This window comes from Paramormyrops kingsleyae, chromosome 4 (assembly GCF_048594095.1).
Source record: "Paramormyrops kingsleyae isolate MSU_618 chromosome 4, PKINGS_0.4, whole genome shotgun sequence".
In the NCBI taxonomy this organism is placed as follows: Eukaryota; Metazoa; Chordata; class Actinopteri; order Osteoglossiformes; family Mormyridae; genus Paramormyrops; species Paramormyrops kingsleyae.
This window is the reverse complement of record NC_132800.1, coordinates 30,981,262-30,997,101: the sequence shown is the minus strand read 5'-3', so window position 1 is coordinate 30,997,101 and position 15,840 is coordinate 30,981,262. Positions and strand designations below refer to the sequence as shown.

The 15,840-nt window shown below is 39.7% G+C and overlaps 1 protein-coding gene across 1 annotated transcript in view; it reads left to right on the top strand.

Annotated features, from left to right (window-relative positions):
• The window catches only part of LOC111854574 (A.superbus venom factor 1-like), a 37,216-nt gene extending 22,507 nt beyond the window's left edge, over window positions 1-14,709 (top strand). Inside the window, exons 25-40 of the mRNA XM_072711114.1 lie at window positions 898-1,057; window positions 1,548-1,640; window positions 2,807-2,966; window positions 3,420-3,577; window positions 4,072-4,239; window positions 4,607-4,666; window positions 6,359-6,470; window positions 6,741-6,795; window positions 7,798-7,885; window positions 9,334-9,423; window positions 9,583-9,688; window positions 9,804-9,893; window positions 10,040-10,108; window positions 10,254-10,337; window positions 12,681-12,819; window positions 14,526-14,709. Coding sequence (XP_072567215.1) covers window positions 898-1,057; window positions 1,548-1,640; window positions 2,807-2,966; window positions 3,420-3,577; window positions 4,072-4,239; window positions 4,607-4,666; window positions 6,359-6,470; window positions 6,741-6,795; window positions 7,798-7,885; window positions 9,334-9,423; window positions 9,583-9,688; window positions 9,804-9,893; window positions 10,040-10,108; window positions 10,254-10,337; window positions 12,681-12,819; window positions 14,526-14,664 — 1,771 coding nt within the window. The 3' untranslated portion in view covers window positions 14,665-14,709. The remainder of the gene's footprint in view (window positions 1-897; window positions 1,058-1,547; window positions 1,641-2,806; window positions 2,967-3,419; window positions 3,578-4,071; window positions 4,240-4,606; window positions 4,667-6,358; window positions 6,471-6,740; window positions 6,796-7,797; window positions 7,886-9,333; window positions 9,424-9,582; window positions 9,689-9,803; window positions 9,894-10,039; window positions 10,109-10,253; window positions 10,338-12,680; window positions 12,820-14,525) is intronic.
• Window positions 14,710-15,840: the final 1,131 nt, after the last annotated feature.

The window sequence follows — 15,840 nt, the reverse complement described above, 5'->3', positions numbered from 1 at the left end:
CGAAACGTTCCGTCAGGCTTGGGAACCAGTAGGCAAGGCGAACACCAGGGACTGCTACTAGGGACCGCGAGACCTGTGTCTAACAGATAAGCGGTTTCGCGAGCTAGTTGAGACCGTTTCTGAGGGTTAACCCGATACGGGTGCCGCTTAATGGGAGGGTGAGCACCAACATCTATGTCGTGCTCAGCAGCAGGGGTGCGTGAAGGAGTGTCCGAAAATAGGGACCGGAACCGACTCACCAGGGACGAAAGGTCGGCTTAGGCAGACTGCTGCAGATGTTTGAGACGGGTCGAAAGGTTCTGCAGGGCCTCGGAGTTAGGAAGGCTAGCACAGGGTAAACAATTCCTACCGAGATGTAAGTCATCAGTCTCTGGCGAATAATTGGTGACAGATGCAATGCCAACAGGAGCGGGCGGCTGAGCAGAAACGAGCGAGGGGCGAGGTACCGAACGATCGAGGTAGGGTTTTAACATGTTCCGAATCAATTCGTCGAGCGGGGTTTTCTTAACAACCCGCTTGGAAGCCTCAGCGGGAACCAAAACATTAAAGAATTCTGCAATTTGCAGCAAATCGTCCTTACGGCACTGGGGTAGATGGTAAAAGCGACGAGATTGAACCAGGCCATCACTATTATTGCAACTACCACAACACCCCACCACCACACAAAAAAAATCCGCCAGACAAGCACGAAAAGGAAAGAAGGAAAGGACGAGCCCCCAATTTTTGGTCAGACAATCAGTCCTCTAATTAGTAATCTAATTAGGGAGTTGCAGCGAAAACCCGCATACACACCGGCCCTTTGCGGATAAGGTTGCCCACCCCTGCTTTAATTGCTCGCAGTGAGTCCCTCCCCCCACACCTTATTAAGGGATTTATTTGCTGCTATTTTTTGCTCAGGGTGACAGCGTATACAGGCAAGGTTTTTGCGATGAGTGCACACCTTGGTGTAGCATCTAGGGATCATGTGTGTGAGACCATAAAGTTCCTAATCCAGCAAAGAAAAGCAACTAATGGACATTTTGAAGAGGATGCTGAAGTTTCATCCAAATCCCTCATGGTATCATGTTCCATCTCATATTCCTGTTAATCATAATAGTTTTTTGCAGTGCTAGATTAAACAATTGTAAAATGCATAGCCTAATTTAATATTCTGTCTCACTAAATCAACAATTATTAGCTTAGCAAATGCATTCAAATGTCCATTTTTAAATGTGGTTATGTCACTGAAAATGGATTTACTGTAGTTGATTTCTTTTTATAATTCACTATAAAGCATTTATTTTCTTTTATTTCTTATACTGTAATCTGGCCCTTTTCTTTGAAACTATCAAGTAAATATCAGTAAATATGGCATGTGTCTGAGACATTAGGATCAATGAAACTAAAATATACCCTATATATGAGAAAACAATGTAACATATATATCAAAACACAAGGAACATGGATAGGCAAAATGATGTAAATCTGATTTGAAGGTGATTAGACTTAAAGTTAAACACAATGCATGTATTTGATACCAGTGAATGAAGTTTGCTCCTGTGTCTCAGGGTGGGACCAAAGATGAAGGAGATCTAGGGCTTACAGCTTTTGTTCTGATAGCCATCGCAGAGACCCAGAGTATCTGCAGTGGAGAGATACCTGTGAGTTGGATGCATTTTTTGTGTTGTTCCTAAATCACAGAATGCAACATGATAATACTCCACTTGTGGGGGCACAAATGATGTAGTATTTTACTGTTACTTATGTATTAATTAACCACAAACTAAGTCTTAGTTACATATTGATCTCATGTCTATTTATCATTAATGAATCATGACACATGTTTTATATCAAGCAGTCACTATATTTATTACTATATGTCTTAATTATATAAACCTTTGTGAACTACTGACGGAACCCCAGAAGGAACAAGTAATGAATAACACAAGTGAAATACGGATCTCATGATTGTTTCATTAATTAATCATCTCAAGTAGCTACTATATTTGTTCATGATATGTACTTAAACAGTAAGTATTGATGGACAAAATGATGCAGCTTTTATATAATATTTACATAAATGGTATCGACACTAATACATACAGTAAACTGGTTAAATTTGCAGACGACACCAGATACAGATGGTGTAGCAGATACTGATCTAGCAGCACAGAGGCTACAACGGGATCTTGATTTAATTAGCGACTGGGCTGATACCTGGCAGATGAAATTTAATGTAGACAAAAGTAAGGTAATCCTTGCAGGAAGCCAAAATATAATGTACAGATATTTTATAGGTTTTACCCAAACTTTAATTGTGATGTAGTTCAAAGAACAGATGCAACAAGATCAGGATTGCAGGGACAAGAAATAAAGTATTTTGTATAACATACTAGGACGGCACGGTGAAATTTTGTTGTAATAATTATTGGGGTATTTATAAAGCAAACCCATGTAGGAGTCATTTAAACAGCAAGGATGAAAATTATTATTGTCTCAGAGAACACATATTAAATAATATTTAAAATTGCAAAGCTAGCTAAGTATTTTTCCTTTGACTTTTTCCTATCTTCCTCTCGTTTGTAAACTTACTATGTTTTTATTCCTCATGATCCATTTGCTGTATTTTTTGTCCCCACTAAATTGTGGTCTTAGTTTGCTTAGGAGCATGATTTGCGCCCTTTTGGACAGAGAGCACCATCTAGTGGGGTCAAAAAATACAGCAAATGGTTCATGAATTGTCATTTTGTCCATCAGTACAGCTAAGTATGTGTGTCCCATCAAGTGTCTGGTGTCTCATCTCCTGTGTGTCCATGCTGTTCCTCAGAACCTCGATAGCCGTATGAGAGAGGCCACACAGTATCTGCTCCACCAGCTGCCAGGACTTTCACGGCCCTATAGTGTGGCCTTAGCTTCCTATGCCCTGGCATTATGTAAAGCACGCAAAGCGGATTTGCTCAACCACTTAAAAAGAGTTGGCTCTTCAGGTAAGGCTTTTTTTCTGCATCTGTTACTTTGGCGGGCACATCTTAAATCCAGAATCAACCATCTATTACTGTGCTGTTTTTAGGCAGATGCTATTTGCACCCTGGTGTCATTAGCCAACAATACTATACTATTATTATTGTTGTTGTTGTTATTGTTGTTGTTATTATTACTATACCTTAATTAATGTCTTATATTTGTATCCAGTTTTGGTGCTTTTAATCCCTGAAGTGATGTGAAACCATGCAAGAAACACAATGTTTACATTTTTTTGTTGAGTCAGGGGGAGGGGGGGACTGAGACGGCCAGGTCTAAATAGCTGAAAATGGCCAGATGCTTTTGTGCACCCAGGTGCAAATAGACACTCCATTTTTTAAAATTCTTGAACTGTTTTCTGTGACATGTCTGCCTGCCTCATATGTCTGCTACATCTCCTGACTTCTTGGTTTCTTCAGATGGTACTCACTGGGGTGGATTTAATGAGGTGGGCATTGAGGCTACAGGGTACGCTCTGCTAGCTCTGTTGACGCTGAATGAATTCGAACTGGCCACTCCGGTGAGCAACTGGCTCATGGAACGCACCAATGAAAGAGGCCAGTTTGGGTCCACGCAGGTAACTTGTGTACTTAGGTGTGTGTTTCTCGGTGTGTCTTTAGCCGTATGTTCAGGGCTCCAGACTGAAACCGATTAGTTACATTTTGAGACCAGTTTTGGAGATAATTAGATTTTTTTATATAGACGCACCATTGTGTGGTGTATGTGTGTGTTTTTTTCTGGAACCAGGAACGTCTGTCATGTTCCCACCGATTGTAGCTCTTCAGAGGAACTACAGAGGAAGTGTTTACAGCGGTAACTTACTGATTGGTTGACCACAAGCTAACTTGTTAGGCAGAAGTGCAGGGAGAAGAGATAGAATTAGTAGAGCAAAAATAAAGCAGAGGGAATTATTTTTTTGGACCTCAATTACATTTAAAACATTAATGAATACCCTTTTGCTTGTATCTTCATATTTCTGCATTGGAAAATTGACCAATAACCAATATATTTTTGTCTAATATCATTAACATCACATTAACGTTACATTAACGTTACCTCGATCCTCTCCAGAGCACCATCGTGGTGTTCCAGGCCCTAGCAGAGTACAAGTTAATGGAGCTGAAGGAACTTGGCAAGAAAGAGAAAAAAATGCAAGTGAATCTGGTGCTTGATGTGAGGAGCCGCCCGAAAATGTGGACTTTTAACAGAAACACCTGGTCAGCGGCTCGAACTGAAAAGGTAAGATCGGTGACAGAGGTGACAGAGGTGACAGAGAGCATGTACATGTGTATATATGTGAGGGTGTGTCAGCTCCATTGGTAGCTTGTTTTTTTCCCACAACACCCAGCATTCTATGGTATAGGTGACTCCTAGATACTGGTTATAACACTCGAAAGCTGAAGCTAACTGGTATTATAGTCCCATATTTTACCAAATATCTCAGAGCTTGTGCGAACTTGTGTTGCACGGAATTCTAGTACTGAAAAGCTACCGAATTGCATTTTTAAAAGTCGTTCGGTATTAGGCTACATTTCTTTAGTACCGGTACTAATTACTAAATACCTTTATTTATTTATAATTTTTATTGTTTCATATTTTAATGCAGGTCCACAAGCTTAAGAACTTCACAATAGAAGCAGAGGGAAGTGGAACTGGAAAGATTGTGGTAGGTTCTACATGGATAGAATTCCCAAATTCTCGGCTTGAAATATTAAATATCCTCTCTGAATACTAAATTATACTTCAGAGGGTGCTGATGGGTAACTGGTCACGTTTTTTGACATAATTAAGAAATAATTTCACCCATCATTGATGAAGGGCATGATTACTGTCTTTACTTAAACACAACATATTCAGTATTTCAAGATGGGGTATCATTCTAACTGAATCCAGTTCTCTGTTCTGTTTTCTGTTCAGCAGAAAGCTGAATTATTTCATAATGAGCACATATAACACAGAAAATTCATTTGTACTCAAGGCAAATTCTGAAGAATACGATCATCAGGGTGTCAGTGTTCTTAGACCTACAGTGAAAGTTCAGAAACAGACTGTATTGAGGTCAACACCATATTTCTCACAGTATATTTATGCAATCATTTTCAATACAATACAAATGTACAGGACAGCAAACAAAGCTATGGGGGCAGGAGCCAGGTGTAGGTAAAGCCTTGGGGAGGTATAAAATATGCTGTTTTGTATTAGCATGCAGTAAAAACATAAACAACATTTGGGGAGTCAGGTCCCAGAAGGGGTATGTGTGTGGACTAGGCCAGACAGACTTACTGGGGGTGAGGGAAACGGCATTGGTAATGATTGGGGCGTGTCCTGATTTTGCCGAGTTCAACATGTCCCTGGGTCAACTAGAGAGGGTCTTGCATTTCACTTTAACCAATCACAGTCTTCATTGTATGACATCACCACATTAATTAAAACCAGTGTTTTCAGGTAAGCGGTGAGGTGCAGGAATTTCTTAAGTACTTGTTTTTATTGTGTATGCCTTTTGTTAGGGGACTTGTCATAGATACAAAATACAGGAACATGCTTATTTTTGCAAAGGCTGTATGGAGCCATGTAAAGGTGCGTGTTAATTTCAGGATGATGATCGTAATGATACCAACAAGGCTTGACCGACAACCTTGTGATCACAAGCACATAGGCCTAGCCTGCTGAGCCCCACACCTCCCCAGGGCTAGGGACTGGATGGCTGGCAACCTTGAGTTTGAAAATGAGAAAAGAGCAGCACAATGTGGTGATGTCATTAAATGACGACTGTGATTGGTTCAAGAAGTGAAACGTAAGCACCTCCCTGCTGGCGACAAGTCAAACTCAGCAAAATCAGGAGGTCCAATGATGCGGGACAGAAAACAATCACATGACCAAACTGTCTTAAACAGAGATATGGTTTTTGCTTTCCAGGAAGTCTGTATGACAGATAATAATAAAAAGTTTTATAGTTATTGTGGAAAAACCTGATTCTTCAGACAGTGAACAAACCCTCCAGGGATTGGAGGATGAAATGCAACGATTCTGCTGGCACCCACTGAACGCTTTACAGAAGACAGTTTTGCTCTAGAACTGTACAGCCAAGTGAGCCTGGCCATTGCTCACAGACTCTCTGTTTTCCCCAGCACACAGCAAACTTGCGTATATGCAATACAATCAGATAAAGGCGTGCAGAGGAGCTTAGCTGCAAAAACACCCACACCCTCCATCTAAATTGAACAAAGGGAAAGTATTTAACAACCTTATTGTAAGCCTAGCAGAAGTCAGCATCAGACATTTGTACTGCCTACTGCCCATGATCTTCTGGTTATAAATGTGAAATTGCACTAACTCTATAGGCTTTTGTACCTTCTAGCTTGAGACCATATATTATGCCATCCCTGAGCAAAAAATGAAGTCCTGTGTGGGTTATGAGATGGATGTCACGATAGATCAGAGAGATCTACAAGAATTGCAGCGAAGGCACAGTGAGTATGCAGTGACCCCTCTGAGTCACAGTCATGCTCATCTTGGCAAACATGCTTAATTTGTAGAACCATTTAGGTTTTGTGCACTAATTTCTGGTTAACTAGAACTTGGCATAATGCATGGACTAGTCCAGATTACATTTTGGTAATGGTTACAGCCATTTTCCATTTGAAATTTGATGGGGAACTGGGAGTACTGGATTATCTATGCGTGCTCCTGCAGGATCATATGTCATTAAGTCTGCCTGCCACACTCATGTGTTCCTGCAGATGCCAAGTTTCCAAACGGAGTGGAGAAGGGGTATCTCATGGAGATCTGCCTCAGGTAAGCAGTGGCGATGGCAGAAGTCATCTCCAACGTCAGTAAACCAAAATACCACATTCAGTATTTCAGCTTTTAACTTTCTATGGCGAATCATTGTCTCCTCATAAGTTCCCAACGATTCTCCCTGAACAGGTGAGACCTCTGAAATTCCCAAAGTAAGACACACATTCACTACAGCTCACAGATGTTCATCCTGTCATTGTCCACAAAAATGCCCATTGTTTGCTCACGCTAGGTACTGAATACGCATAATGGCCTGAGTTCAGGTCGAGATCCTTACCCTTGTCTGCTGTGCCATCTAACTTTTCAGCTATAGTTTATAAGCTTTATAATGAATTGTGAATATAATGAATGTGTTAGGATACTCAGCCTGTGATCAAAAAGTCACCAGTTCAAATACTGTAGTATGGCAGAATGATTTTGCTGTTGTGTCCTTCAGCAAAGCCTGTAACCCCCATTTACTGCAAGGATTATCTGACCCTGCTATCTCAAAAATGCACATTGCTTTGGATACTAGCAGCTGCAAAATAAATGTAATGTAAATAGTTCATATGTGAAGTTTTCCCTGGAATGCATTATATACTGTATTGTTGAGGACATTTTCAGCATAATTTATATATTGTTTATAGTCTTGGTTAATTGTTATGACTGTCTTCACTTATCTCTGCAGTTTTACTATTTGTGTTTCTACCATGCTATCTCTATCTCCGCTGGTCCTCTGTTCCTAGTGATAGACAAAATGATGCTTCATGACTCATTTTCTATATTTTTGACCCCCCACTAGATGGTGCTCTCTGTTCAAAAAGCACACAAAGCATGCCCCAAAGCAAACCAAGAGCACCATCTAGTGGGGTCAAAAATTATAGCAAATGGTTCATGAAGCGTCATTTTGTCCATCACAATCTGTTCTTGATATTCAGCTTACGATGAGTTCTTATTGCCCCTGACACCTCATTCATTCTCTTTTCATTTTTTTTGTGCCTCTCAATCTTTCTCGCACAGAATCCATGAAGACACCCCTGAAACGATGACGATTCTGGACGTGTCTCTTCCCACAGGCTTTGCACCATCATTGCAGGCTCTGGAATGGGTGAAGTTCATTACATAATACTAACATTCTGTATTACTGAGCAGTCTAAAGTACGTTTCAAGGGAGAACATAATGCATGAAAACCCATGTCTCAAGAAAAGAGTGTATGATTAGAAATTTACTTTTTACTATTATGTTTTTAGATGAGAACTGATCTTGCCAGTTTAAAAATATTTAAGTGTTATAATGTACAGGGAGTTTTGAAAGAAGCACATTTTCTAAACTTTGGGTGATAAAGGAGTGATTTGACTGATTCAAAGAATTTGGTATTTATGTTTAAGACCTTATTTTTCAGGCCAATTCACTGTGATGGATTCACTGATAACAAAAGCATTAGAAGAAAAGATATATAAAGGCTTAGGAATCCATAAACAAATCTCTGATTTCTAGAATATTCTGGAACATTTTGGTGATGGATTTTAATCTGTCAGTAAAATTTTTAAAATGCTGAGATATAAGTCCCTGTGATGGTAACATAATGCGATTTTCAGACCAATGTTCCAGAACCTGGATTCTGGTTTTAAATTCCTGAGTCATCTTGACCAGGGACTTTGGTAGCTCCTGGTCACTTTTGTGTGTCGTTTCACACCGCACAACAGAGCTGGGACCTTTATGCTAAATCAGCATGGGAAATACAAAAAGCTTGTAGGTTCAACCAAACTTCACACATAATATGAAACTACACCTCTATCCCAAAGCAACGGAGAATGAACTTATTTGTTAGTTATTGGGGGGGCAGTGATTGCCCACAACATGTTTATATTTCATTATCAATTCTGACCAGCAGATTTCACAGAATTAATAAAAAACAGTGTAACATATGTTCTTAATAAGCACTGGCAAGTTTCACTACCAGCACTGGAAATTTTAGAGAAAAGTATATTGATCATCAATCGAATTTTCTGGTGCAGAAATACGGCGACTCAAACAAAAAATGTAGTGATTAAATGTAATTGAATTACGAAATAATTCCATCTGCTCAATTTTTGTTCTGCTAGTTACAGTGAACCCTTCAGAATTCGCCATATTCCTGCATAAATATGACTTAAAAAATCATCAGAAAAATCATCAGAAGTCCTAAAAGTAGGTGAATAGAACACAATTGAACAAATAATACAAAAATATCATACTCACAGATTTGCGACACTTTGTGACATTTGCTTGTGCTTGTGGTCACCCAATCAGCAATTTATCACTTTAAGTACCTCCTCAGTAGAACGAAAAGTACTTAGTCTGGAGCAGGTACAAAAAAAGGGTTCTTGAACTGCCTCCGCGGAACTACAATAAGGCCAAGTTCCTACGGTATGAACCTGGTTCTGGATAAAGGTTCTGGTTCCAGAAAAAAATTTCCTGCAGTGTGAAAGCACCTAAAGTAATGAAATTATAATGAGCTTCCTGGTGAGGGACCAAGCTTCTTGGCTCAGTGTAATTTAAGTTTTTATTTGCAGCTGGTGAATCGAGTGGACCATCTGATTGATTTTTACAGTATGGATAAAGAGCTGTCACGCAGAGGGTCACTCATCATCCATATATACAAAGTGAGTGCAGCTACTGAGAGAAACATGTCACAATCGGTGGGGAGGGGGGGGGGGGTTCAACACAAAATACACAGTCTGTTTGTGTTTTTGTCATGCAAGACAATATCCTTATCACTATTTTGCTTGTTTCATGCACTCTCCTTCTACTTTTCCTAAAAGATAACACGAGGCGGCTCCAATTGTATCCCACTGGTTCTGTACAAGGAGTTTGAAGTGGGGCTACTCCAGCCAGCCAGTGTTACTGTCTATTCCTATTACAACAAGGGTGAGTAGTAAAGTCTGTGTCCTTCAACATCCCTGTTAAAACTGTGACAGCTTAGTAGGGCATCTGAAAGACTTTCTTATAAACCTAAGTAATGACAGACATTTCACATTTTCAGAGAAACACTGCACCAAGTTCTACCATCCGACAGGAAACGCGACACAGCTGGCTACTATATGTGAGGGCCGAGTGTGCAACTGTGCAGAACGTGAGCAAACTCCCCTTGTCCACCGCGGTTTGTGCTGTAACTGGAATGTTGCTTTGTTTTGATCTGCTAGCTGCAACTGATACTTCCAATTGAAAATGTGTTTTTTTTTTTCTGACAGTTATTTTTTTATTAATGCTCTTTTATAGAAGCATGTCCATCCCTCAGCAAACACACAGGGGATCGGGAGTCAAAAGCCTGTAGTACGACCACCCATGGTAAAAAGGATACGCTTTTGGATTAATTATGAACTGAGGATATGTATAATCTACCCTGCTTTTAGTCTGCACTGAGGCACGATTTGTACATGTGCTGTAAATGTATTAACCAGCATTCCTGCTTTTCATCTTCCAATGTCCACAGTTTATATGGTAAAACTTAAAGACATTAAGAGGGATGAACTGTATGATAAGTACATCATGGAGATTGAAAATATCATTAAAACAGGTAAATCACACTTTTATATACTCAATTATGAATTTACAGATTGTAACTAGCTAGCTGTTTAGCAAGACATGCTGCTTCAGTATCTCTCAGATAAGGAATGTGTTTATTTAATATTTTTATTGAATGTGCTGTTTGAGGGGCGTTAAATAGTGATGGATGAAATGTCACTTCATGAATCATTTGCTGTGTTTTTTGACACCAATAGATGGTGCTCTCTGTCCAAAAAAGGGCACAAAGCATGCCCAAAAGCAAACCAAGAGCACCCTCTAGTGGGGTCAGAAAATACAGCAAATGGTCAATGAAGCATCATTTTATCCATTACTAGTGTTTAGCATTCCCACTGCTTACGACAGAGATCTGAAAAGGAGCGAAGCACGGGGCTGTATTGCACAGGAGAAGCAGGCAACTTGGAAGCTTTACCGCCATTAGAGGCCTAGGCACAGATATTCAGATTTTCTCTACCGATAGCTTGGCATTTATTCCTCTGCATTATGGGATTGATAAGCTGTATATTTCATATAGTTGCATAGCATCAGGAAGCAGAAAAATATATTATTTAACAAGTTGCATAAAATATGTATTAAGATTTTTGTCTGCTCAACAAGTAAAAAAATTTATCATTTATTACTCATTACTTTTGTAAACCTGTATCACCCTTAACTGACACTTTATTTATCATTTACAATAAAATATATTTCAAGTATGCTATATATTGAGGTTAAAGGGGCAGCATGTGGCTCATTGGGCTAAGCCGTGTGTCTGTAATCACAAGGTCACCGGTTCAAGCCCAGCCCTCAGCTCCCTGGGCACCACTACAGGTGGCTGCCCTTCACAGCCAGCTTACTCTACAAAAGAGCAAGTTGAGGGAGGCATAAAAAGAATTTCCCCACAGGGATTAATAAAAGTGTTTATTATTATTATACACTTAAAATTATTATTATTATTAATTGCTTGCTTGAGGAGTTGTATAGTGCTCTGTATTCTGATTTCTTGTTTTTTAGGAGAGTCAAAAGAATCATATAACAATTACTTGTTAGTCATCAGCATGATGGAATGCAGAGAGGTCTCTGGTGATGGCATGCTGTTTATTCCTGATCCCTGTAGTTCACATGATAATTAAGTTCCATGAGAAAAAAAAAACAAATGTAGAACATTTCACTGTTATTTGTCACGGACTCGGGGCATGGTACCAGCAGGAAAAATACACAGGGTTAACAAAGAAACACAGGACAGGAGAGAGCAATCAAGAGGCTCAGGGAAACAGCACAAAGGCGAATCTAATGAACAAAATCATGGAACTCAGGAAACTAGGAAACAGAATCCAACACTAGGGAAATAATAAAGACGGGTAAAACACAACCAAGGGCACAAAGCAAAAACCAAAACAGAATACAAACCACAAAACTCAGGAACTTGAAAAACTAATACAAAGGAAACACTAGGGAACAAAATTCTACTAAATACAAAAACAGAGGTGGTTGGACTCAAACACATAACTGACAGATTAGTAGCCACACACTCAGCCCATAGCACTACGCAGCAGTCCAGGGGACTAGGGAAACACACTAAGGACTTGGGCACAGGGAGGAAAGGATGGCCAGCGACACCTGCTGGCCAAAAGGGGAAGAGACAAGACAGGCTGGGGCAGACGGGTGCTGACTCTGACAGTTGTTTTAATTAGAGAAAACCACAGTTGCTACCCACATAAGCTTCAATGTTAATTTCTAAGAAGCAAATGGAAATCCATGAATGTATTGGAGATCCTTGTAACATGTTAGCATCATTGGCATTTGGCAGCATTTAATCAATAAAGCACGCAGCAAACTGAAGCCCAAAGGATTTGCAACATTCAGGACAGATCCTTAAGAGGAATCCTACACCAAATACTGGCATTTGGCTGTTTGGTCGTGTCTGATATTTTAATTGAAATATGATGGTGACCTGGTTATTATTACCATGAAAGTTTCTCAATTGATTTTCTCTGAGAGCCAAGTTTCATCAGCGACACAAAGCCAATGTTCGCTGGTTCATTGGGTAACTCAGGTATAAATGGTCCACATTAGGCTGCAGAAAAAACTTTTGTTCCTGATGTTGTGTTTGGTCTGGATTAAATTGTGCATAGGTCTGGAAATGGATAAGAGTCTGCCTATTGAGATCCCCTGAGCAAATTTATTAAAGTATATTCATTTCTGATTCTTCAGCATAAATCAAAGTTAACTTCTTGTAAGTTCTATTTTTTGCTCTGTATATAAATAATGTTTAATTAATTCCCTTTAAGCAACTGGCAACTGCTACTTGTGAAAAGAAGTGTACTTGTTGACTTGCTGGTGGTGCTGTGTCCAGGGCAAGACGAAGTGGTGATAAAGGATGAGAGATCATTCCTCTCACACATCAGCTGCAGGAAAGTGATGAACTTGAACGTGGGAAGTTCCTACCTGGTGATCGGCTTGCCAGAGAGTATGATCAAGATGCCAGATGGAAAGTGAGTGTGAATTATTTCTCTTTCAAAAGTTTATAAATTTAGATGTTTTACTTTAAGACTGATAGAAAATACCTTCAGTTCATTTACTTATTTACTTAGCAGATGGTTTTGATCAACAGGACATATAAGTGACACAGATAATGCATCACAAGCATACAGCTGTAAACTTAGGTACAAGTGTTTCCAGGGTGAACTTATGAGTGACCAGTGACAGGTGCAAATTAGCATTGGACCGGTAGCTATACAAGCATCATTGCAACCTAGCATCAGACACACTAGTCAATATTAATACACCTTGAGGACTTGGGTTCCTCGTTCATTTCATTGATGGATGTTTGTTGAATACAAGGCAAGTAGTGATGAACAAAATGACACTTTGTAAACCATTTGCTGTATTTTTGACCCCACTAGATGAAATTAAATTAAATGAAAGTGGGCTAAGCCTCTGTGCCTGTGATCGGAAGGTCGCTGGTTCAAGCCCGGCCCTTGAGCAAGGTCCTTAAATCCCCCGCACCATGAGCACCAATACGGGTGGCTGCCCTTCCCTGCCAAGCTTGCTGTCACATACGTGTGTTTCTGCGTCATAGAGAGCAAGTATAAGGTGGGCGAAAAGTGAATTTCCACACGGGTGTCAATAAATTATCGTCACTTCATTTAGCTATAATGAAGAAATAAAAGAAATATACACACCTAAATTCCAAGATATGAAGAGGTATTTCAAGCATTAGACATATGGAGAACGCAAATGGTCCCCACGTACAATTCCATAATTTAGTACAAGTTATTGCAAAGCGTCTGCATCTGACCGTATATATACGTTATTATTAAACATTAAGGGCCTGTTTCGGGCGTAGCATGCAATGAACCAGTCGGAATGGAGCTTCAATTCACCTTTAAAAAGCAGCTGCGCATGATCTACTGTGGATTGCTATTATAATGGCGCGTTTGCCCGGCAAGCCAGATCGCTTTCTGGCTGAGGAAATGGACATGCTTGTGCTTGAGGAGAAAAGGTGTGAGCACATCATCTACTCAAGCACCACTGTTCCAGTACGAGCTTAATTCTGATAATGAACTCGAAAGGTGATTACGTGAAAGGACCAGATGTACTCTATAAAAAAGTATACAAAAGAAATGAAAGAACGAAAAAACATTACTGCACTTAAAGTGCATATCTGTGTCAATAATGAGCCATGTTTCGAAAACGCGCCTCATAAATACCGTTGAATAATGCGCTACTGACCTTAGACATGATTTTTGTTGCCTTAAAATAACATGTGGACAATGCGCCCAGCCACACCTCCTTTAAAAACCACCACTCCTACAAGCAGAAAGCGGGCACAAAACCATTTGCTATTTTGACTGTGTTCACAGATGGCGTGAAAATGAGCAATGCGCTGGTACCAGACTAGCAAAATGGCTTTGTGTCGCGCTTTGGGCAGGTGGAAAATAGAGCCCTTAATTGTTTGCTTTCACTATAGCACAAACATTTTTATGAACCAGATGAGCTTTATACCACGGATAAAATGTATATAGAAAATATTCTTCATGGTAAATACTGTGATACTGTGGAGACATCATGCTTTTGAATGGTGCAGGAATTTACAGACTTTCATATGAAGGTAAATATAGATATTTGATTGATTCATGTACTGAATAATTATGACATCAGTTTTCCAAAAACATGTTTTTTTCTGATTTATTCCCAGATATTCTTACATCCTCTCATCTGACACCTGGTTGGAGAGAATTCCCAGTAAGATCGAGTGTCAGACAGATCAGAAAGTAATCTGTGACGCAATTCAAGAATTTGAAGAGATAATGCTGGAGATAGGCTGTCAGATGTGAATTAATCCCAACCCTGCCTTTTACATAAAGATCCACTTCATAATCCCCACAATGTCCTGCTTTTTGCTTAAATACTTTTGTTCATCAATTTACCTTATATTGATCATGTTGTCTTTACCTTTAACCATTTGTATAACATGACAGCAGAATTATTACTTGTTTGATGCCCATTTCTGTTCATCTTACTGCTGTTACAGCGGGGAATGGCAGGAAAGGAAGGATGATCCACAGAGTGGCAAAAACAAAAGGGGGTTTATTTAACAAAACAAACAGAACGGAAGAACCAATAATCAAAGGGGCCATGTGGGGTCAGAATAAAACTGATAAATCAGAAGCAGGAAGAAACACAGGAAAACCTCAATAACTAACAGGGAAATTCTATCATGACCAACACTAACAAACACAAAGCTACACCACAAACACCAGAGCAACAATAACAGGCAGGACTACTGCGAACTACAAATTGCAAGTACAATACAATGACTGACTAACAAATGGAGTGAGGGCAAGCACTTACATCAACACAGATATGAAAGGCTAACAAGGGGCAGGTGCGGACCATAATGAAATCAACCAATCTGTACAGGCATGGGAGAAAAGGAAACAGGTGGAATAGATTACAATTAACGAGCACTGGAAACTAGGATACATTAACAACCACAGAGGGCTAACTAAACTGGGAGTGGCTAGGAACATAAGTACAAGGATAAAGAATATCATTAAACCAGACACGGGCAGGGTGGACCGCAAACAAAGACATAAAGCAAAGACAGATATAAACAATACCAAACACAAAGGAATAAAAATAGAACCAGTTGTTTTTAAATTAAACAACAAGTGATATTGCAACTACTTGTGACCAGAGGGGTTGAGCTTCTGAGCTGCTCACTCAACCCATTGAGCTACATGGCGGCCCAGGGGAGCAGGGCAACATACTAGGTACTTGGAGGTACGCAACAGAGGGAACAGGATGGCCAGCAACAAAACAAGGACAAAACAAATGGGACAGGGCAGGATGGGCACTGATCCTGACAAGTGCAATATATATATATATCATTTGTAAGTATGGTGTAAGTAATCGTCCACATAAAGTGAAAATATGAAAATTAAAAATCAAAAGAACAAGACAATTAAAAAGAAATATTAAAAGTGAGAAAGTGGCAACATAAATTGCAT